A 25,414-nucleotide genomic window follows, 5' to 3' on the forward strand; every position below is an offset into this window, starting at 1 on the left:
CTGGAAAACCATCCACCTGACAAATAAACCTCCTAGCAGAGATGTCTGGAAAAGAAAAGAGCCTTGTGTTGTGTGAGCCGGTCCCCAAATCTGATTTCAACATTTTCAACTGGGTGCTCTTAAGCTGCTCATCAAGATTTTCTCAGTTTGAAAGAAACAGTAGATCTTCTTACCAATGCTTAATATTTCTTTATTGAGACCTTTTTGTTGTTGTTAGAAAGACTCTGTAGTCTCCCTTTGCATCCGGTCTGAAATGCTTTCAGAACCACAGATGTCTGAGCCAAGCCCTGGACAGGGCATTGGAGCAGGGTGGATGCAGCTGGCCTTGCACTTAACTTCTGCAGCTCCTGGAAAGAAAGGAGCATCACGTGTATCCAACCCGCGTGGCCTGACACGTTATAACAGGGCTGGAGTGAGCATGCAGGTGGTCTCAAAACTGCTTGACGCAGAACTCACTCCATGTAACAGCTGGATATTTCTATTCAGATTTCCTTCACCCCATTCTCCAGTGTATTTATGAAGAAGTGTAGAGTGATTTAAGGGATGAAACCAGTCTGGTCCTACAAGTTTACCAGTTCCACACATGATGGTCCATCACACATCACATGCGCACACACACATAGACACTCATGCACACCACACACACACTCACACATGGATATGCTGATGTTGCCCCTATAACAAAGGTTGCAACTTGGCAAACTGCTCCTCAGAAATTTTGAGCATCATCACTTCCTTCTTTCTAGAATTTTTATTTTTGGTCTGTGGCTCCTGCAAAACTGGCATTCTGTAAAGCTGCTAACTCTGGCTCTGATTCTCATTTCTAATTACAGAAAATTCCGAAGTTACAGGAAAGGGTCTAAACTGATATACGAAAAATAATGTTACAGTTTTAAAATGTATCATTTCTGACAAAATAAAAAAAAAAATGAAATAACTAATAAGAACCAGACACTAGGCAAAATGAAATGTGAAACACAAAGCAAGACATTTGCACAAACTTTGGGGTGCTTATAGAAATATATCTTATTTGATTTGATCCTTAGTTATCCCTGTAAGTCTGCTTACAGATGAGGAAACTGAGATTTATACACATTAAATGAACTAGCTGAAGAACTCCCTCTAGCAAATTGTAGAGGCAGTTCTAAAAACCAGCCTTTCAGAAGTGGGTCATTTCCAAAATTTCATCGTTCTTGATGTGTGTATGCTCAGTCGCTTGAGTCATGTCTGACTCTTTGCGACCCTATGGACTGTAGCCTGCCAGGCTCCTCAGTCCATGAGATTGTCCAGGCAAGAATACTGGAATGGGTTGCTGTGCCTTCCTCCAGGGGATCTTCCCCACCTGGGGACTGAACCCGCGTCTCCTGCATCGCAGGCAGACTCTTTACCACTGAGCCACCTGGGAAGCACATTGTTCTTGGGATTAAGAAATATCATTCAAGAAGTAAGCCACAGTGTGGTAAAAGACACTTCTTGCAGACTCAGTGTTCAAGGTTTTTCATTTTCACTTCTTCACAAAGCACGCTTCCCCCTTGTCAGCTGAACTTCTCCACAAACTGTAAGTGACACTCTCTCTTGTTTTCAGGACCATTGAATAAACATTGAGCTCACCCCAGAGATACATGGATTATAGCAAGAGGCAAGTGCTACATTAAGGTGCAAAGACTGAAGTTTTAGAATCAGCCTGGGATGAAACCCAGCTCTGAACGAGATTGATTTTGTCCCAAGGTTCACAGCAGGTGCTCCACAGAGAGTGCTACTTCCCTGCCCCATCCTACCGCTAGATAGGCAGCCCCACCAGGTGCATGGGTTTATGTATATTTAAATCAATGGATATAAGGAATTGGATAGAAGATGAAGAGATCAATCTAAGCTCCCTAACTGCTTAGGCAAGCCACTTTCTGAAACTTGGTTTCTCCATCTGTAAAATGGTGGTTGGCACATCTTAAAATTACCATAGAAAAAAATGAGATGACAAATGTAAAAGTGAGTTCAAATTCCAAAGATATGAACAGTTGAAAATTATTATTCTTACTTTCAGTTCAGTTCAGTTGCTCAGTCACATCCAATTCTTTGTGACCCCATAGACTGCAGCACGCCAGGCTTCCCTGCCCGTCGCCAACTCCTGGAACTTGCTCAAACTCATGTCCATCGAGTCAGTGATGCCATCCAACCATCTCATCCTCTGTCATCCCCTTCTCCTCCTGCCTTCAGTCTTTTCCAGCATCAGGGTCTTAAGATTTTAAATGATATGGACAAATGGAACGAAACATGGAAGGATACAAAAACATTATTTTCTTCCTCCCAGTGTGCATTTTCATTGGGTATTGTGTTTTCATACTAGTTTTTGCAAAAGGATAGATGGAGAGTGTTTTTGTCATTATTTCACTCATTTCATAAAATGGAAAGTCTCTATATTTACCCTTTTTATTTTTAAGGAAACGGGATAGAGTGTGACCTACAAAAGTTTTACAACTGTGTGTCTCCTATACTCGGTAAGTGGCTTAATTTATTTCTCTATTTTCAAGACTTATATGAAAGTTGCTCAGAATCACACAAGACTTTAAATCATACTATAGACAGTTCAGAAATGAAACAAGAGAGACTATAAGAGGTAGTTTTTCAATGTTCTTAAATTTAATAACGATAGCTTACACAGTAAAACACAACGAAAAGCCTTTCTTATTTCACGATACATCTGAATCAAAGATATGCACTATCAAAGTGACAATAAGAGAGTTGTAGTTTTTACTTCTAATTTTTTTAAACTGTAAACATTTTTATAATGAAAGTAGCTTTGTTGGTTTTTCTTATTACATACATGAAACACACTTGTTGTGATTAGTTCAAACATTACAGAATAGGAAAGAATCACTTGAAAATCAATAGAAATAGCATCACTTTGAAAATTACTGTCACAATTTAGGTGACCATTCTTTTCCTCATTCATTTCATTATATGTAACTTATATATAAATGTGTATGGATAGTTTTTACATAAGTGAAATCACAACATACATGACACATATACTGGGGACAACTTCCTCTTAAACAGTGTTTTTCACTTATTTATCTCTTACCTTAACTCTCAAACAATGTTAACACTCCAGTATGTTCTACAATAATTCTTTCCACAAATATAGCTTTCTATTTATGATTTTAAGTCATTGGTTATTTTATTAAAATGGAATCATACTATATACCTTTCTATGAAACTTGCTTATCTAACCCGTTGCAGAAATATCTCTAGGACAACAGGACTAGATTTCAGAGACTCCTTTTAATGGCTATAAAATATTTCGTGGAATGGGCATGGGTAGAAAAGATCTGATATTTTTAAACAGATTTACAAGCTGAATATGCAGAAGTCACATTACTAAGTGAGGAGTTAAAGTTAAATTGTCAAATTTCTTGTCATTTTCTATCCCTGAAAAAGGATGAATGTGAAGTTTGGGGAAACATCATGCATGCAGTTACTTCTTGGGGGAGTTTTATGGGAAAATGGGATCAGAAGAGTGCATGGGTGTGTGTATGTGCATGTATGTATCTATGCATGTATATGTGTGTGTGTGCATGTGTGTGTAAGGAAAACGTGGAGGTTATTGCCAGTCATCTTTCAGAACCAGGGAATGCCTACAAAAGTCATGCCCAGAGGAGTATCAACAGGAGAATCTAGAAAACAGGCCCAAAGTTGGTCCTTATTCAAGGTCTTGGTGAAAAAAGGGTTCACAGGAAAGAGTTTCAGTAACAAAACCACAAAGAAAACAAGAAGTGGAACATTTGCTGAAAGCAAAGAGCAGTGAGATGTGTCCAGGCACTGACTGGTCCAAAAGTGCCTGTGGGCAAACACCACTCCCTTCCCAAGACTCACTCACATGGGTGGTGTGTTGCTGAGAAGCCAGAGGACAGGCTGAAAGTCACTGCATCTCCAGACCAGAGGACCTCAGCACCCCACGGCACATTGCGCACCATCTTTATTGAGACAGGCCCGAGAATACATTTGGTTTAAACCTGTGTCACTCACTTTCAAGATGATGTTTCTAAGTTCCTCTCGAGGTGACGTAAGGTCACAAAAACTTCCCATCTTTTATCCAAATGTCTAATATCTTATGAAAATAAGCCCAGAGACTTTCTGGTAAAAAATTCTTACTTCTAACAAAGATATGAATCCAGTGACACCATGAATTCAAGATTAACCCCTAAGATTTCCATTGTCTTCTTTGCTGTATTTGTACTAAAATGTAAACAGAATATAAACACCACTTGTTAAGGAAGCAGTGATTGAACTTGTTAACCACTGTTTTAAACATAGGGGTTTCCCTAAAGGCTCTGACTGTAAAGAATCCGCCTTCAAGCAGGAGATGTGGGTTCATTCCCTGGGTCAGAAAGATCCCCTTGAGAAGGAAATGGCAACCCACCCCAGTACTCTTGCACATTGAAAGTGAAATGATAAGAGTTTTAAAAGCTCTGTTGTCTCCACTGTGAAATAATTTTTTTCTCCAAATATCTTGTCCTAATTTTCATCTCAGACCACATTGAAGTTAAGGGATTGTGTACGGTGGGAACACACAATTCCAGCTGCCCTGTACCTTGTGAAGAAACAGAATACCCTGCGTCCATTTCTTATTCTACTTTTCCGAGCCAAAAAGCTTTGAAATATCTTTCCAAGAAGTTGAATCAAAGCCAGCAATATATCAGGTATTTGTTTCAGCCTTGTACATTATTTCTAATTAACATACATATTTTCTTTACTTTCAAAGACTCCAGGAATGAAATTCTGATCGGTCACAGGAAGCAAGGGCTGACAGCAGTGAATCATCAATGAAAGCCTAGAATTTTAAAGGTAGAAAAGAGCTTGTCTTTCAATCCCTTAACTTAATTGAGTGAAAAGTGAAATGAGGACTGAATAATTTGCTTATAATCTTACACTTTTGGCCCAACTGGGGAAGAATGCTAACATGACTGAAAACGTGAAAATCCATTACCTATACATTATAAGTGCTTCCCTGGCAACTCACTGGTAAAGAATCCGCCTGCAATGCAGGAGACCCCAGTTCAATTCCTGGGTCGGGAAGTTCCCCTGGAGAAGGGATAGGCTACCCACTCCAGTATTCTTGGGCTTCCCTGGTAGTTCAGATGGTAAAGAATCCACCTGCAATGCAGGAGACCTGAGTTTGATCCCTGGGCTGGGAAGATTCCCTGGAGAAGGGAATGGCTACACACTCCAGTATTCTTGCTTGGAGAATCCCCATAGACAGAGGAGCCTGGCAGGTTACAGTCCATGGGGTCATAAAGAGCCGAGCGACTAAGCACCACCACATATATTATAAAGTTTGGGTCTACTAACAACTGTATTAATTAAAGGGAATACAAATTACCCTCATTTTACAGATGAGGGGAGTGAAGTTACTGCATTTCAAGTGAACTGTCCTGTGAAGGTCATTAGTGGCACGCAGAGAATTTATGCCCCAAACCTATAACTCTGGTCTCTATATATTTTCCACAGAGACACATCACTACAATTTTGATGAATTAAAGATTATATTAGGTCTCCATCTGCCATATCACTCTCCTATCAGAAATAACAAATCAAACTTCATAAAAAATATTTTAAAAATCAGGCAACATCATAACATTTATCTTTGTATTTTATTTATATTTTTAAGCTGAGGACCTGACATATCAACACAGTATGTTTGGTGTTTGTATTTAAGTCTATTATAATAAAATATATTAACTAATTAAAAGCAGATTTACTTTTGCACAGCCAAGTATCTGACTTTGAAAGCATATTTCAGGTTTTAAGCTGGTATGTATTTTAATGAAACAAATAAAAAAGCATTCTCCTAGTATAAATTCCTAGACAATGAAATGATCTTTCAAATCAGGAAGAAAAAGTCTTTTCATTAAGGTGGGGTTGATAGATTATCACTTTAAATACTTGGATAAAAAGATAGAAAGCTAGAAAATTTGCAGCTATATCTTTGTCAGCACTCCTGTCTCTAGTATAGATGCCTCTATTTCATTTTAACATGGAAAACTGATGTATTTGTAATATTGTTCCTATTATACTTAGCTGTGCCTGAGAAGAGCACTTCATGTGATTTTCTGGCTAGAAAAAATCCCCTGGGCTCCCTGTTTATCATGCAGAGGATGTAGACTTTATTTTAGAGACATATTGGTGAAGTCAGAAAAGAAACTCATTGTTATACAAAATGACTCTAGAGAACATTGTTGCTTTTTCTCCTAAAATTTATATTGTTGTAAGTAGCTACCCATTAACCTCATCCTATAACTGACACAGGGGGACCTTGCAGGCTTGTGACTAGCAGAGGCCAGTGCCAGGAGGGCTAAGGCGAGTGGCTGAATACAGCTGGACTCAGGGCTGTCCAAATCCTAGACAGAGCCAGGGGTTAGAAATCACACATATAATTATAAATTTGCCTTGTGCACAGAGATCAAAAATCGAAGAGTGGTTAATCAGAAAACATGAAGAGTTTGTTGTTTAGTTGCTAAGTTGTGTCCGATTCTTTCGCCACCCCATGAACTGTAGCCCATCAGGCTCCTTTGTTTATGGGACTTCCCAGGCAAGAATACTGGAGTGGGTTGCCATTTCCTTCTCTAGGGGATCTTCCTGACCCAGGGATCGAGGCTGCATCTCCTGCATTGGCAGGTGGATTCTTTACCACTGAGCCATCAGGAAAGACCATACAGTTCATTAGGAAAGCAGATATAAAAGCTTAGCATCAGTAGAACTTAAAGCACTCTTAATTTAATCATGAAGTGTGATGGAGGTGGCACAAACCAGCCCCAGACTATGACCAGCCTGGAGCCCCAAGTGGCAGTTGCCGGATTCCATCAAGAAGGAGGTGAAAAGATTAGCCTGATTGAAGCAGGCACTATGGAAGTGAATTGTGGCTGAATTTAGGCCAATTTCATTAGCAAAATAATTTTTTGTGTGTTTAATTGAATGAATTTTCAAGTAAAATTTGTAAAAAATGATTTGGTTTATAGAAAAAATTATTCCCCTTAATTAATCCAGCACTAAAACTTAGTGGAAGCATTTTTTAGTGTTTTATAAATGCAATATCCACTATTTTTTCTTTGATCTTCTTACCCTCATTAAAATCCAGATTTTATTTTATAATTGTGCTTCTTGACATAAACAAATATTCTTGGATCTAAATTCTGAAAATTTTCCCTATCACCATGAAAGGTAGATTCAACGAGACCCAAATTACCAGCAAGTTACTCACTTTGGAGGAGCTGAGTAAACCTTGTGATATTTTTATAGGGGTTTAATTTATCTTCTCTCAAAAACACAAATGGATAATTCTGGAAAATGGCTCTAAGGTTTGTGCTTGGGAAATTAAACAGTACTATCAGTTTACATGCAAATTTGGATCTCAAAACGATTGCAATATTGCTAAAATTTCTCAACTTCCAAAACAACTTTATTATTTGCTTCGCTTTGGCTGCTGTTTTATTATTGGCAAATATCATGATACCCCCCTTGCTTAGCTGCTTAAACACAGTGCATTCCCCTGTCACCCAGGGTTAAGCCAATGGAAATTCAGTAAACATATTAATGATACATTTCAAATTAATTCTATTTGGGAATATTGATTTCTAAATGGTAAACAATAAGGAGAGTGATTTACAACCATGCCTCTCAGATATTAAAAATACCACATAATTCCAGGAATCACTGCTAATAGGACCTATTCTTTTTTCTTTTTCTTTTAACTTTTTATTTTATATTGGACTGTAGCTGATTTATAATGTTGTGTTAGTGTCAGATGTACAACTGTTCCAGTTACACATATACACGTATCTATTCTTTTCCAAAATCTTTTCACATTTACATATTATATTACATAATAGGATCTTTCTTTTTTTTTTTCCATTCATTTTTATTAGTTGGAGGCTAATTACTTTACAATATTGTAGTGGTTTTTGTCATACATTGACATGAATTAGCCATGGATTTACATGTATTCCCCATTCCGCTCCCCCCTCCCACCTCCCTCTCCACCCGATCCCTCTGGGTCTTCCCAGTGCACCAGGTCCGAGCATTTGTCTCATGCATCCAACCTGGGCTGGTGATCTGTTTCACCCTAGATAATATACATGTTTCGATGCTGTTCTCTTGAAACATCCCACCCTCACCTTCTCCCACAGAGTCCAAAAGTCTGTTCTGTACATCTGTGTCTCTTTTTCTGTTTTGCATATAGGGTTATCATTACCATCTTTCTAAATTCCATATATATGCATTAGTATACTGTAATGGTCTTTATCTTTCTGGCTTACTTCACTCTGTATAATGGGCTCCAGTTTCATCCATCTCATTAGAACTGATTCAAATGAATTCTTTTTAATGGCTGAGTAATATTCCATGGTGTATATGTACCACAGCTTCCTTATCCATTCATCTGCTGATGGGCATCTAGGTTGCTTCCATGTCCTGGCTATTATAAACAGTGCTGCGATGAACATTGGGGTGCACGTGTCTCTTTCAGATCTGGTTTCCTCAGTGTGTATGCCCAGAAGTGGGATTGCTGGGTCATATGGCAGTTCTATTTCCAGTTTTTTAAGAATCTCCACACTGTTTTCCATAGTGGCTGTACTAGTTTGCATTCCCACCAACAGTGTAAGAGGGTTCCCTTTTCTCCACACCCACTCCAGCATTTATTGCTTGTAGACTTTTGGATAGCAGCCATCCTGACTGGCGTGTAATGGTACCTCATTGTGGTTTTGATTTGCATTTCTCTGACAATGAGTGATGTTGAGCATCTTTTCATGTGTTTGTTAGCCATCTGTATGTCTTCTTTGGAGAAATGTCTGTTTAGTTCTTTGGCCCATTTTTTGATTGGGTCATTTATTTTTCTGGAGTTGAGCTGCAGGAGTTGCTTGTATATTTTTTAGATTAATCCTTTGTCTGTTGCTTCATTTGCTATTATTTTCTCCCAATCTGAGGGCTGTCTTTTCACCTTGCTTATAGTTTCCTTTGTAGTGCAAAAGCTTTTAAGTTTCATTAGGTCCCATTTGTTTATTTTTGCTTTTATTTCCAATATTCTGGGAGGTGGGTCATAGAGGATCCTGCTGTGATTTATGTCGGAGAGTGTTTTGCCTATGTTCTCCTCTAGGAGTTTTATAGTTTCTGGTCTTACATTTAGATCTTTAATCCATTTTGAGTTTATTTTTGTGTATGATGTTAGAAAGTGTTCTAGTTTCATTCTTTTACAGGTGGTTGACCAGTTTTCCCAGCACCACTTGTTAAAGAGGTTGTCTTTTTTCCATTGTATATCTTTGCCTCCTTTGTCGAAGATAAGGTGTCCATAGGTTCGTGGATTTTTCTCTGGGCTTTCTATTCTGTTCCATTGATCTATATTTCTGTCTTTGTGCCAGTACTATACTGTCTTGATGACTGTGGCTTTGTAGTAGAGTCTGAAGTCAGGCAGGTTGATTCCTCCAGTTCCATTCTTCTTTCTCAAGATTACTTTGGCTATTCGAGGTTTTTTGTATTTCCATACAAATTGTGAAATTATTTGTTCTAGTTCTGTGAAAAATACCGTTGGTAGCTTGATAGGGATTGCATTGAATCTATAGATTGCTTTGGGTAGAATAGCCATTTTGACAATATTGATTCTTCCAATCCATGAACACGGTATGTTTCTCCATCTGTTTGTGTCCTCTTTGATTTCTTTCATCAGTGTTTCATAGTTTTCTATGTATAGGTCTTTTGTTTCTTTAGGTAGATATACTCCTAAGTATTTTATTCTTTTTGTTGCAATGGTGAATGGTATTGTTTCCTTAATTTCTCTTTCTGTTTTCTCATTGTTAGTATATAGGAATGCAAGGGATTTCTGTGTGTTAATTTTATATCCTGCAACTTTACTATATTCATTGATTAGCTCTAGTAATTTTCTGGTAGAGTCTTTAGGGTTTTCTATGTAGAGGATCATGTCATCTGCAAACAGAGAGAGTGTCACTTCTTCTTTTCCTATCTGGATTCCTTTTACTTCTTTTTCTGCTCTGATTGCTGTGGCCAAAACTTCCAACACTATGTTGAATAGTAGTGGTGAGAGTGGGCACCCTTGTCTTGTCCCTGATTTTAGGGGAAATGTTTTCAATTTTTCACCATTGAGGGTGATGCTTGCTGTGGGTTTGTCATATATAGCTTTTATTATGTTGAGGTATGTTCCTTCTATTCCTGCTTTCTGGAGAGTTTTAATCATAAATGAGTGTTGAATTTTGTCAAAGGCTTTTGCTGCATCTATTGAGATAATTATACGGTTTTTATCTTTCAATTTGTTAATGTGGTGTATTACATTGATTGATTTGCAGATATTAAAGAATCCTTGCATTCCTGGGATAAAGCCCACTTGGTCACAGTGTATGATTTTTTTAATATGTTGTTGGATTCTGTTTGCTAGAATTTTGTTAAGGATTTTTGCATCTATGTTCATCAGTGATATTGGCCTGTAGTTTTCTTTTTTTGTGGCATCTTTGTCTGGTTTTGGAATTAGGGTGATGGTGGCCTCATAGAATAAGTTTGGAAGTTTACCTTCTTCTGCAATTTTCTGGAAGAGTTTGAGTAAGATAGGTGTTAGCTCTTCTCTAAATTTTTGGTAGAATTCAGCTGTGAAGCCATCTGGTCCTGGGCTTTTGTTTGCTGGAAGATTTTTGATTACAGTTTCGATTTCCTTGCTTGTGATGGCTCTGTTAAGATCTTCTATTTCTTCCTGGTTCAGTTTTGGAAAGTTATACTTTTCTAGAAACTTGTCCATTTCTTCCAAGTTGTCTATTTTATTGGCATAGAGCTGCTGGTAGTAGTCTCTTATGATCCTTTGTATTTCAGTGTTGTCTGTTGTGATCTCTCCATTTTTGTTTCTAATTTTGTTAATTTGGTTCCTCTCTCTTTGTTTCTTAATGAGTCTTGCTAATGGTTTGTCAATTTTGTTTATTTTTTCAAAAAACCAACTTTTAGCTTTGTTGATTTTTGCCATGGTCACTTTAGTTTCTTTTGCATTTATTTCTGCCTTAATTTTTAAGATTTCTTTCCTTCTGCTAACCCTGGGGTTCTTCATTTCTTCCTTCTCTAGTTGCTTTAGGTGTAGAGTTAGGTTATTTATTTGACTTTTTTCTTGTTTCTTGAGGTAGGCCTGTAGTGCTATGAATCTTCCCCTTAGCACTGCTTTTACAGTGTCCCATAGGTTTTGGGTTGTTGTGTTTTCATTTTCATTCATTTCTATGCATATTTTGATTTCTTTTTTTATTTCTTCTATGATTTGTTGGTTATTCAGAAGCGTGTTGTTTAGCCTCCATATGTTTGAATTTTTAATAATTTTTTTCCTGTAATTGAAATCTAATCTTACTGCACTGTGCTCAGAAAAGATGACTGGAATGATTTCAATTTTTTTGAATTTACCAAGACTAGACTTATGGCCCAGGCTGTGATCTATTCTGGAGAAGGTTCTGTGTGCACTTGAGAAAAAGGTGAAGTTGATTGTTTTGGGGTGAAATGTCCTATAGATGTCAATTAGGTCTAGCTGGTCCATTGTGTCATTTAAAGTTTGTGTTTCCTTGTTAATTTTCTGTTTAGTTGATCTATCCATAGTTGTGAGTGGGGTATTAAAGTCTCCCACTATTATTGTGTTACTATTAATTTCCTCTTTCATACTCATTAGCATTTGCCTTACATATTGCAGTGCTCCTATGTTGGGTACATATATATTTATAATTGTTATATCTTCTTCTTGGATTGATTATTTGATCATTATGTAGTGTCCTTCTTTGTCTCTTTTCACAGCCTTTATTTGAAAGTCTATTTTATCTGATATGAGTATTGTGACTCCTGCTTTCTTTTGGTCTCCGTTTGCGTGAAATATTTTTTTCCAGCCCTTCACTTTTAGTCTGTATGTGTCCCTTGTTTTGAGGTGGGTCTCTTGTAGACAGCATATATAGGGGTCTTGTTTTTGTATTCATTCAGCCAGTCTTTGTCTTTTGGTTGGGGCATTCAACCCATTTACATTTAAGGTAATTATTGATGGGTATGGTCCCATTGCCATTTACTTTGTTGTTTTGAGTTCATGTTTATACACCCTTTCTGTGTTTCCTGTCTAGAGAAGATCCTTTAGCATTCGTTGAAGAGCTGGTTTGGTGGTGCTGAATTCTCTTAGCTTTTGCTTGTCTGTAAAGCTTTTGAGTTCTCCTTCATATCTGAATGAGATCCTTGCTGGATACAGTAATCTAGGTTGTAGGTTATTCTCTTTCATTACTCTAAGTATGTCCTGCCATTCCCTTCTGGCCTGAAGGGTTTCTATTGATAGACAAGCTGTTATCCTTATGGGAATCCCTTTGTGTGTTATTTGTTGTTTCTCCCTTGCTGCTTTTAATATTTGTTCTTTGTGTTTGATCTTTGTTAATTTGATTAATATGTGCCTTGGGGTGTTTCACCTTGGGTTTATCCTGTTTGGGACTCTCTGGGTTTCTTGGACTTGGGTGGCTATTTCCTTCCCCATATTAGGGAAGTTTCCAGCTATTATCTCCTCAAGTATCTTCTCATGGCCTTTCTTTTTGTCTTCTTCTTCTGGGACTCCTATGATTTGAATGTTGGGGCGTTTCACATTGTCCCAGAGGTCCCTGAAGTTGTCCTCATTTCTTTTGATTCTTTTTACTTTTTTCCTCTCCACTTCATTTATTTCCAATAATAGGATCTTTCTTAATGAAACTATTGTTGCATATGAAAACCAACAGGTAGTTGGTTTTTACCTCAGTTTATAAGACAGAGGGGTTAACTATTTATATATCTATTAATTCATTGTTTTCTTCTTTGATTTGTTCCCTTATTTGTCCATTTCACAAATTGGAAATGAGTGCCTTTTGTGTGTCAGCATTTCAGAGTGCTCTAAAAACTAGAGATACTTCTGTGCATAAAAGACAAACCCCTGCCTTGCTGCACGCATGCCCTGTGGAGTGAAGATGGTCAATAAATATGTGGGGCAACCAGCCACGGTGCTGAGTGCCTGGGAGGGGAAGGGACAGAACAGAAGAAGTCAGAGTTGGGGAGGGCTGGTCTCAGCATGAAGGCCTGAGATCAAGTAAGATTGTCCTAGCGGGATGATAGCTGAGCAAAGACCCAGTGCTTCTCAAACTTGTCAGTGTCAAGGTCCCTTTACAGTCTTCAGAATCACTGAGGAGCCCAATGAGTTCTCCTTCATGTGAGTTTTAAGTATCAACATCTGCCATATTAGGAAAGTAAGGTGTGACTTCTTAAATTTATTGATTCACTTAAAACAACAATAATGAATGTGCTATACAGCAACAGAAGTAAAACTTTTTATAAAGATTAACTATTTTCAAAAAAGTTTAGGAAGAGGAGTGGTATTGTCTTAGGATGTGGTAGGTTTCTTCTCGTTTTTGCATTTACTCTGTTGGGTTATGTTGTTTGTTTGGAGAACATGAAGGAAACCTCTCATGAAACAGATGTATAGCTCAAAAAGGGAGGCCTGTTTTAAATGCCTTTATGGATAATTGTGATATTTTTCTTTGATGACACATCAAAAATCAACAAGACTAGCTTATTTCATGTTAACCGCAGTATTTATCTTGTGATTTGTCCAGAGGAACTGAGGTCAACTCTTGACTCAACATTTGTTGGCACTGTTGAGATTCATGCTGCCATACATGCATCAAGAGGGTATGAAAAAGGTACTTATTGTTCACACAATGACACTTTCTGTAAACAGAAGGGCAGTCTCCCAGGCACAACTTTTCCTGGTTTGTGAGAGAACAAGGAAAGGCATCTGGCTCTGCCTGACCTTATGGTTTTGGGGGTAGGACTTGGACAAATGATCTGAGATGAGGGACAGGGTCTGTGTAATTGAACTTTCCCAGGTGCCAAAGGGGGAAGAGCATGGCTTTCTCATCAGTTTAACTCTTTGAGGACAAGAAAGGGGCGGGGTGGCATTTGAAAGCTGTCAGCTCTGAAATGTCAAAACATATCAGTGAATTTTTCATAGTCATTTCTATTTATATTCACTGAACTTGCACTTTGAATGGGTCTTTTACTTGTGCATGGTTTGGAACATCATTTATTGGATGTTAGAAAAATTCTTTTAGCTATGCACATTTTCCAAATATCAATCCACTTTATTATATAATACACATTGCAGTGTAATATCATTACTTTTCCTACCATAAAAGTCTTTAAAAATTGAGTTATCAAGCTCATCATAGCAGACATAAATTTTCCAAAATTTTAACTTTAGCATAAAAGTTAAAAGCTTAAAATTTATTACTGACCTCAAGTCTTATCAGTTATTCTCCTTGATGCAACAGGCTCATTTTGTTTATTATTGTGAAAATCTCTGCAAAATTTCACATTTTTAAGAACCATAGTTTGTCAGTCATTCTTTCAAGTGAAAATGGTGCTCTGTATCAAAAGTGGCTACTGCAGCTTTCTTTAAATAATCATCATAGTGGAAATGTTAAATAATAAGTCAGTATTTTATGAAAATAATTTTGACTTTGTGAACTTCCAAAAGAGATAACAGGGACCCCTAGGAATCTGTGTGGGCTTCCCTGATGGCTCAAGTGGCAAAGAATCTACCTGCAATCCATGAGGTGTGGGTTCCATCCCTGGGTCAGGAAGATCCCCTGGAGGATGGCATGGCAACCTACTCCAGTATTCTGGCCTGGAGATTCCCATGGACAGAGGAACCTGGCAGGCTACAGTTTATGAGGTTGCAAAGAGTCTGATACGACTAAGCAGGCATGCACACTAGGGATCTATGACCACACTTTGAAAATTGCTAGGCTTTAAGGCGATGTAAGAGCTGGTCTCAATATTTATGGGGAAAAGGCACTTCAGGAAGAAAAATCACATGTCAAAAAAAGTCCTAGACTGACAGCACACCTTGTACATGGGTAGAATAGCCTGGAAATTGGTGTGGCAGGAGGCAGAGTAGATGATAGCCAAGGATGGCCAAGAATCAGTCACCATGAACAGGTCAGTGGTAGACAGAAATCTCATAACACCGCAGAAGGTGAGTCTCTGGGGAGCTCTCAGCAGGAAAGTGATATAATTTACAAGTTGCAGAAGCATTGCCTTGGTTCTTGTGTGAAGAGCATAGGGTGAGTATCTGTTGAGATGGAGTACACTAAGTTCAGAAGCAGAAGGAGAAACCAGAAAGCGATTGGAAAAGTCCAGGTGAGATGATGGAGGTTTAGGCAAAGGTGGTCTCAGTGGATGGGTGAGAGGTTGGATTCTGGGCATATTTGAAGGTAAAGCAAGTACTTACTGATAGATTAGCTGTGCAGTGTTATTGCATTACAAATGAGGAAATATCTAAAGTTTGACTTGGAATATTTGAAATATCTGTTGAACATCACATAGAATACCAAGAGACAATTTGAAGTATTAATGAAGTTCAAGGTGGTGTCTGGGCTGAAGATGGTGAGGGTACATAAGAGTTATTTCAAAATAGTTATTTAGCCACTCTGGCCGCATATAAAGATTTCCAGAAAACACTGAGAAAACAGTCTCTGCTCAAAATACTAGTGATGCAGGGTAAATGACTACCATTTATTAAAAGCACAATATATGCAGGTTCTGTGCCAGTTCTTTGCATATATTATTTAATTGCTTCTTGGCACAGCACTGAAATCCTGACTACAGAAGAAGCAACCAAGACTCGGGAAAAGCAGGTGGTTTCTCCAGGACCACATAAGTCACAAAGAACAGGACCCAGATTTGAATTAAAGTTAGACACACACTCAAACATTTGTAAATCATATACTCAGTAGATATTTACATTTAATGTGTTTTTTCAGTTTCTCAGGAATGAAGCACAGAAAAGTTCTTAGGTCAGGAGAAAAATTATTTTCCCTAAATACCAACATGACATGAATGAGTTCAAACTGAAGCTATTGTGATTAGTACTGCACACAATGTCATGTCTAATTCAATACTAAACAACCTCTGAGACAAAAATAAATACTACCTTTATCAAATGGGAATTAAAAGACCATTTACCAAACCTCTGTCTGTGCCTGTGAGGGCTACCATGTCAGATAAAGGCTGGGAATAGAAAAAGTCAGCTAAGACTGTCAAAAAAGGTGCTCAGAACCTCTCCTAATATGGGGGGAGCCCAGGGCAACAGAGGGCAACATCAGTTCAGTTCAGTGCAGTCACTCAGTCATGTCCAACTCTTTGTGACCCCGCAGCATGCCAGGCCTCTCTGTCCATCACCAATTCCTGGAGTTTACCCAAACTTATGTCCATTGAGTCGGTGATGCCATCCAACCATCTCATCCTCTGTTGTCCCCTTCTCCTCCTGCCTTCAATCTTTCCCAGCATCAGGGTCTTTTCAATGAGTCAGCTCTTCGCATCAGGTGGCCAAAGTATTGGAGTTTCAGCTTCAGCATCAGTCTTAATGAACACTCAGGACTGATCTCCTCTAGGAAGGACTGGTTGGATCTCCTTGCAGTCCAAGACTCTCAAGAATCTTCTCCAACACCACAGTTCAAAAGCATCAATTCTTCAGTGCTCAGCTGTCTTTATAGTCCAACTCTCACATCCATCCATATATGACTACTGGAAAAACCATAGCCTTGATGAGATGGACCTTTGTTGGCAAAGTAATGTCTCTACTTTTTAATATGCTGTCTAGGTTGGTCATAACTTTCCTCCCAAGGAGTAAGTGTCTTTTAATTTCATGGCTGCAGTCACCAGCTGCAGGGATTTTGGAGCCCAGAAAAATAAAGTCAGCCACCGTTTCCACTGTTTCCCCATCTATATGCCATGAAGTGATGGGACCAGATGCCATGATCTTTGTTTTCTGAATGTTGAGCTTTAAGCCAACTTTTTCACTCTCCTCTTTCACTTTCATCAAGAAGCTCTTTATTTCTTTCTCACTTTCTGCCTTAAGGATGGTGTCATCTGCATATCTGAGGTTATTGATATTTCTCCCAGCAATCTTGATTTCAGCTTGTGCTTCTTCCAGCCCAGCATTTCTCATGATGTATTCTGCATATCAGTTAAATAAGCAGGGTGACAATATACAGCCTTGATGTATTCCTTTCCCTATTTGGAACCAGTCTGTTGTTCCATGTTCAGCTCTAACTGTTGCTTCCTGGCCTGTATACAGATTTCTCAAGAAGCAGGTCAGGTGATCTGGTATTCCCATCTCTTTCAGAATTTTCCACAGTTCATTATGATCCACACAGTCATAATGTCTGTGTCAATAAAGCAGAAATAGACATTTTTCTGGAACTCTCTTGCTTTTTCAATGATCCAGTGGATTTTGGCAATTTCGTCTCTAGTTTTTCTGCCTTTGCTAAAACCAGCTTGAACATCTGGGAAGTTCACAGTTCATGTATTGCTGAACCCTGGCTTAGAGAATTTTGAGCATTACTTTACTAGTGTGTGAAATGAGTATAATTGTGCAATAGTTTGAGCATTCTTTGGCATTGCCTTTCTCCGGGATTGGAATTAAAACTGACCCTTTCCAGTCCTGTGGCCACTGCTGAGTTTTCCAAATTTGCTGGCATATTGAGTGGAGCACTTTCACAGCATCATCTTTCAGGATTTGAAATAGCTCAACTGGAATTCCATCACCTCCACTAGCTTTGTTCATAGTGATACTTCCTAAGGACCACTTGACTTCAAATTTCAGGATGTCTGGCTCTAGGTGAATGATCACACCATCGAGATTAACTGGGTCGTGAAGATCTTTTTTGTTGCAGTTCTTCTGTGTATTCTTGCCACCTCTTCTTAATTTTGTCTGCTTCTGTTAGGTCCATACCATTTCTGTCCCTTATTGAGCCCATCTTTTCATGAAATGTTCCCTTGGTATCTCTAGTTTTCTTGAGGAGCTCTCTAGTCTTTCCCATTCTATTGTTTTCCTCTATTTCTTTGCACTGATCAGTGAGGAAGGCTTTCTTATCCTTCCTTGCTATTCTTTGGAGCTCTGCATTCAAATGGAAATCTTTCCTTTTCTCCTTTGCTTTTCTTTTCTCTTATTTTCTCAGCTATTTGTAAGGCCTCCTCAGACAGCCATTTTGCTTTTTTGCATTTCTTTTTCTTAGGGATGGTCATGATCCCTGTCTCCTGTACAATGTCATGAACCTCCATCCATAGTTCATCAGGCACTCTGTCTATCAGATCTAGACCCTTAAATCCATTTCTCACTTCCACTGTATAATTGTAAGAGATATGATTTAGGTCATACCTGAATGGTCTAGTGGTTTTCCCTACTTTCTTCAATTTAAGTCTGAATTTGGCAATAAGGGGTTCATGATCTGAACCACAGTCAGCTCCTGGTCTTGTTTCTGCTGACTGTATAGAGCTTTTCCATCTTTGGGTGCAAAAAATATAATCAATCTGATTTCGAATGTGGTCCATTGGAGAAGGGAATGGCAAACCACTTCAGTATTCTTGCCTTGAGAGCCCCATGAACAGTATGAAAAGGCAAAATGATAGGATACTGAAAGATGAACTCCCCAGGTCAGTAGATGCCCAATATGCTACTAGAGATCAGTGGAGGAATAACTCCAGAAAGAATGAAGAGACAGAGGCAAAGCAAAAACAACACCCAATTGTGGATGTGACTGGTGATAGAAGCAAGGTCCGATGTTGTAAAGAGGGCAACATACTTTAGGTCTAAATATTTTAAAGGTACAAAATAAGATACCAAACTGTTTGGTAAAATATGGTTGCCCACCTACCTTAAGTACACAGTCAAAATGACAAAGTCAAAAATATCAGTGGAAAACACAGATTTCTTTTCATATGATTGAAAGTTGGCACATATCAAAGATAGATAAATTTAATTATATTGCACATGTTTGAGTGTGGACAATGTTTATATGAGTAACCAAAAAAGAGGAAGTAATTAAAAAACTGAAAAAAAAAAATTGGGCTGACAATCTTGAGCTCAATTAACTCTGCTTTATCCCCAGGGAGAATCTTGTGAACATTGAAATAAACTATAGTGACTTAAACTATAAGATAACCCAGCAGCAAAAAGCAGTGAGTGTCTCTGAGTTACTTGGTAAGTATTATCTAGCTGTTCCTCAATTTTTTTTTAATTTCTCTGTTTTAATTGGACGCTAATTACTTTACAATATTGTGGTGGTTTTTGACATACACTGACATGAATCAGCCATGGGAGTACACCTGTCCCCCATCCCTCTGGGTTGTCATGGCAGACCAGCTTTGAGTGCCCTGTTTCATGCATCAAAGTCAGACTGGTGATTTATTTCACATATGGTAATATACATGTTTCAATGCTGTTCTGTCAAATCATCCCACCCTCCCCTTCTCTCATGGAGTGCAACAGTCTGTTCTTTATATCTGTGTCTCTTTTGTCATCTTGCATATAGGGTCTTCGTTACCATCTTTCTAAATTCCATATATATGCATTAATATACTGTATCAGTGCTTTTCTTTCTGACTGACTTCACTGTATAGTAGGCTCCAGTTTCATCCACCTCATTAGAACTGACTCAAATGCATTCTTTTTAATAACTGAGTAATATCCCATTGTGTATATATACCACAGCTTTCTTATCCATCTGTCTGCCGATGGACATCTAGATTGCTTCCATGTCCAAGCTATTGTAAACAGTGCTACAATGAACACGGGGGTACACGTGTCTCTATCAGTTCTGGTTTCCTCGGTGTGTATGCCTAGCAGTGGGATTGCTGGGTCATATGGCAGTTCTGTTTCCAGTTTTTTAAGGAATCTACACTCTGTTCTCCATAGCGACTCTACTAGTTTGCATTCCCACCAACAGTGTAAGAGGGTTCCCTTTTCTCCACACCCTCCCCAGCACTTATCGTTTGTAGACTTTTTGATGGCAGCCATTCTGACCAGCGTGAGATGGTATCTCATTGTGGTTTAATTTTCATTTCTCTGAAAATGAGTGATGTTGAGTATCTTTTCATGTGTTTGTTAGCCATCTGTATGTCTTCTTTGGAGAAATGTCTGTTCCTCAACTTTTAAAAAATTTCTATCAGTTTATTTTCCTTTCATATTTAAGGTTTAGCTTATCAACAGAGAAAAATAATCCATGGTGCTTGTCACTCACTTGTCATGTAAATTTGACACTTTTCCAGTTCCTGGACATGTCTCCAGCAAATGCACCAGGGTGCTCACAAATGAGGCAGGGTTCACGGGCTTCCCAGGAGGCGTAGTGGTAAAGAATCGCCTGCCAATGTAGGAGACTCAAGAGACATGAGTTCCATCCCTGGGTCCAAAAGATCCCCTGGAGAAGGAAATGGCAACCCATTCCAGTATTCTTGCCTGGAAAACTCTGTGGACAACAGAGGAACCTGATGGGCCACAGTCCATGGGGTTGCAGAGTCAGACATGGGCTCATGGTCACTCAGCATCTTCCTTCACTCAGATGTATCTAACCTGATGTTTGGGTCGAACATCAGTGTCACTGACCTCTGCACCAAATTCCACCCAGACTGGTCTGCAAAGAATTTGAACAAGTAAAATCTGCATTTAAGTTACAACCACCACCTGCTCACGCTCCTCCATCATTCAGTCCTTGGCAAACTTAACTGCTGAATTCCAGATCTCACTGTCTCTCAGAGGAGGTTGTGGAACAGGCAGAATAGGAATCAGAGTCAGGTTAAGCAACCACGGTCAAGCCCTAGTGGCTGAGCCAATCTCCTCAACACAATGCAGAATCCTCAGCGTTCTTGGATGGGCTACTCTGGTAGCTCAGCTGGTAAAGAATCCGCCTACAATGTGGGAGACCTGGGTTCAATCCCTGGGATGGGAAGATCCCCTGGAGAAGGGAAGGGCTACCCACTCGAGTATTCCGGCCTGGAGAATTCCCTGGACTATCCATGGAGTCACATAGAGTTGGACTTGACTAAGCAACTTTCACTTTCACTTTCATACTCAATCCATCTCCAGGCCTTACAAAAATAACATTGTCCTAAGAATGGTTCAGGGCAAGGAGGAAAACATTAGTAATATACTCTATTTACAAAGCCAGTGCTTGAGGAGTCAGATTCACAGAGACAAAAAATAGGGTGGTGGGTGCAAGGAACTGGGGAAGGGGGCAGTTATGAGTCAGTATTTAATGAGGACAGAGTTTCTGCTGGGGAAGATGAGAAAGCTCTGGAGACAGATGCTGGTGATGATTTTATGACAATGGGAATATACTTAATGCCACAGAATTGTACACCTAAAACTGACTAACTTGGCTAATTTTATTCTATATACATTTTACCACAAAAAAAAAAACCAAGCAATAAAGATTTACAGATGCTTAAAAACTTGTTAAAAAGAAGGCAGTACTGTGTTCATACATCTTAGTTCAATGAAATACTGCAAATGCTTACAAAGAAATTGTTTGGACACTTGAGGTCATAAACTGCTTGGAAATTTGTTTCTGGAAAATATCATTAACCAGTAAGGCTGTCCTAGTGTCCGATTTCTGTTCTCCATTCTGTTCTCCACTTAGAAATGAATTTGTGATTGTCTAGGATGTTTTATGAATTTGCTGAGATTTAATACCCTCCAAAGTCCTTGAGTTGTATTTTTGGAAATAGAATTTATGTTTTCTTTCACTCCCTTTTTTGAGATAATTATGTGAATGTTACTTTAAGGTATTATTTATTGCTACCACATTATTTATGCTAAACTTAATACCATTAGCTCATATTCATATATCAGCTATTATTAACTTTTTAGCCTCAAATAATTTAAAATCTAGCAATGTTTAATTTGCTTTCTATGGAATATGCATGATTTATTCACTTTCCTTATTGGCTTTATTACAGCAGATCTTGGTGGTCAGCTGGGCCTATTTTGTGGGGCCAGTGTGATTACAATTATAGAAATTATTGAGTATATATTCACCAATTTCTACTGGATATGCATCTTGTTCTTGCTGAAGATCCCTGAAATGGCCCAGGGCACTCCTGCACCTCAGAATCACCTGGTGAATAAGGACAGCATCGAGGTATGCTGATGTCCACTTAGGACAAAAGCATTTGTTCTTCTCTTCATGATATCTTCAGATTTACTCATGGCTTATTCACTGCTTTGTAACTTTATGTTATAGTCCTGGGGATATCTATCTTTTTACACATATTTCATCTCTGTCTGTGTCTTTAATTACACATACATATTGATTTCTATATTAAAAAAAGAAACAGACACTGTCTTGGGTTTTTTTCCACCATGGAATTAATCGATTAATTCCCAGCACCCAGAACAATAGAGATTACATAGTAGGTATTTCAAAAATACTTCTTAATGATTGAAAGCTTGTGCAATAGAAAAAGACACTCTTTATGATTAACTACATAAGTTAGACATGATAGAAAAACTATATTTGAGGAGACAAGATACTTCTTTATTCAGGAAACAGCACATGTAATTTGTGCTTTATAAAATTGCTGAGAGATTTTATTTTGGGGAAAGTTCAACATGATTTCTTTTCTTTTGTCTGGAAAGTCCTATTATATAACTGACTTTTGGAGGGACAGTATCTATGTCTTGTACAGGTGGATACTTAGAATAAATCTATTTGAAAGTAAATTTGTAGTATATTGGGAGAACACAGTGTTTATCCCTAATATCTGTGTATAATTCTTTAATCCCTAATATCTGTGTATAATTCAAGATCTGCTGTGCTGTCACCACCTCTCAGGCAGTTATTCTACTCTTCTCTTTGTGAGTCTGTTACTAAACGCACCATCTAAATAGCATGTAGGGGGGGGGAGTTGGGGGGGCACCCCTGGAGGCCCAGTGGTAAAGAATCTACCTTCCAAGGCAGGAGACTTGCATTTGATCCCTGGTCTGAGAAATTCCCACATACTGTGTAGCAGCTAAGCCAGTGCACCACAGCCGTTGAGCCTGTGCTCCAGAGCCCAGGAGTGGCAACTACTGAGTCCCAGAACCACAACTACTAAAGCCCGCACATCCTAGAGCCGGTACTCTGCAGCAAAAGAAGCTAGCGTGATGAGAAGCCTGCCCACTGCAACTAGAGAGTAACCCCCATTCACCACAACTAGAGAAAAGCCCGAGCAGCCACGAAGATCCAGCACAGCCAAAAGTAACTAACTAACTAAATTAAAATTTTCAAAAATAAATAAATAAACAGCACATGGTAATAGGCCAGGTAGAGGTTGGACCATGTGTCTGAAAGGTAACATCACCCATCTGGGAAGCTGTTTTCTTCATTTCTTTGCTTAAATGATGAAGGGCAAATAGTCAGAGAGTAAATGCAATGGAATGGAGAAGAGAATGAAATGGAGAAGAGTCCTTGAGATGAATATTAATTTATGAGTGTTACTTCTTTGGGGATTGTAGCCACACAGAGATTTTTTGCTTTGAAAGTCAAAATTATAACTCTACCCCTTGCCAAAAAAAAATAAATAAATAAAAGACTAGTCCTTCTGAAGCATTTTAAATATTGTAGAAACAAGCAAATCCATGTTTGTGACATGACAGCCAGTAATGGGTCACCCTCAAGTGGTACAACACTGAAGAGAGTGATGGTGGATGCAGATAAAGGTTTGAGTCCCTAATACAAACCTCCTCTTGAGAAGGGATGAAGCCATAAAGGAAGCTGAAGCTGTGGAAGGCAACATCCTGAAGCTGAAAGGACAGCTTGGAAGATGCAGTGCTGCTGCAGTGGAAGGCATTAGGGTGAACAAGAAACTGTGGGTTGGGGAGCAAGAAAGAAAAGTCATCTAATGATGTATTTATCACATAAGATAGAGGGCTTTGCCACTAGTGGCTTATCACTTAAGTCAGTTTCACCTTTTGCTCCATTTTAATTCGAGAACCTCTAGAGTTGCCCAATTTCCATCCACAGTGACTACTGTAACTTTAATTAAAGCAAGAATCTTTTTGGAAGTATCAGAAAATGGATATATGCAGATTAGAGTCTTTGGTAGAAATCTAATATCGAATCTCAACATAAAATACTGAAAATTTAGGATTGTCAGTCACCACATGCAGCAACTACTTAGAATTCTTTCAGGAGTCAGTTGTTCATGTGTTACCAGGTTTTGTTGAAGATATATCCTGCCACTGAGACATCTAAGTCCCCTCATAACTGCAATATCAGAAGGATTTTTCAATAAAGACAGAGCAACTCAGCAGAGTCACTGATGGAATGGAAATGGTACTCAGCGAGGGCATTTGATGGTGACTCTGGAGCACGTGGAGGGAAGGGAAGAAGAATATTGTATCCAAAACCAGTTTGTAGCTGTGCATTTAAAGCCAGTATGCAGGTTCTTTAAAAAACTAAAAATAGAACCAAGCATACACATTGCATATGATGTAGTGATCCCATTCCTGGGCATATACACAGAGAAAACCACAATTCAGAAACATGCATGCCAATGTTCACTGCAGCACCATTTACAATAGCCAGGACATGGAAGCAGCTTAGATGTCCATCAGCAGAGGAACGGATAAAGAAGTTACATATATACAGTGGAATAGTTCTCAACCATAAAAAGAACAAAATTGTGCTATTTGCAGAGACACAAATGGATATATATATGACTGTTATACAGAGTGAAATAAGTCATAAAGAGAAAAACAAATATATTGTTGCACATATATGAAATGTAGAAAATGGTATAGATGATGTTATTTGCAAAACAGAAGTAGAGACACAGTCGTAGAGAACAAACATATGGACACCAAGATGGGTAAGGGGATGGAGTGGGATGAATTGGGAGATTAGGATTGACATATATATGCTACTGATACTGTGTATAAAACAGATAACTAATTTCAGGGAACTGTTCTCAGTGTTCCATCATGACCTAAATGGGAAGGAAATCCAAAAAAGAGGAGGTATATGTATAGCTGATTCACTTTGCTGTGCAGTAGAACCTAGCACAACATTATAAAACAACTATATGCCAACAAAAATTAATTTAAAAATGAAAATTTAAAAATGAACATGGTGAATAAAAACAATGCACAGAACTTAATATTCTGAGACTCAACAAGTAAATATTACAAGTAAAAAAATAAAGCCAGTAAACAAAATCTCCTCAATGGCCAGCTCCTGTTGCTCTATGCCCTAAATGTTACAATCCCCTCTCTGCTATCGCAAAGCAAGCTGCCTGAGGTACTGATGGAAAATTCTTAACTGAAAGTCAGTTTGGAAACCAGCCTCCCTTCACACTTAGAGGGTAACACTTTGGTTGCAGAAAGTAAAAGTGAGTCCACACAATGGGAAAACAGAAGGCTCACTGGGGAGATGGAGAAGGCAGTGGCAACCCACCCCAGTACTCTTGCCTGGAAAATCCCATGGTAGGCTGTACTCCATGGGGTCGCAAAGAGTCGGACACGACTGAGCGACTTCACTTTCACTTTTCACTTTCATGCATTGGAGAAGGAAATGGCAACCCA

General features: G+C 38.6%; 1 protein-coding gene across 1 annotated transcript in view; it reads left to right on the forward strand.

Moving 5' to 3' along the window:
• Positions 1 to 22,001, forward strand: part of ASIC5 (acid sensing ion channel subunit family member 5) — a 39,358-nt gene extending 17,357 nt beyond the window's left edge. The window contains exons 7-10 of the mRNA XM_043434662.1: positions 2,439 to 2,495; positions 4,529 to 4,697; positions 18,966 to 19,057; positions 21,811 to 22,001. Coding sequence (XP_043290597.1) covers positions 2,439 to 2,495; positions 4,529 to 4,697; positions 18,966 to 19,057; positions 21,811 to 22,001 — 509 coding nt within the window. The remainder of the gene's footprint in view (positions 1 to 2,438; positions 2,496 to 4,528; positions 4,698 to 18,965; positions 19,058 to 21,810) is intronic.
• Positions 22,002 to 25,414: the final 3,413 nt, after the last annotated feature.

This window comes from Cervus canadensis, chromosome 1, assembly GCF_019320065.1.
Source record: "Cervus canadensis isolate Bull #8, Minnesota chromosome 1, ASM1932006v1, whole genome shotgun sequence".
Classification (NCBI taxonomy): domain Eukaryota; kingdom Metazoa; phylum Chordata; class Mammalia; order Artiodactyla; family Cervidae; genus Cervus; species Cervus canadensis.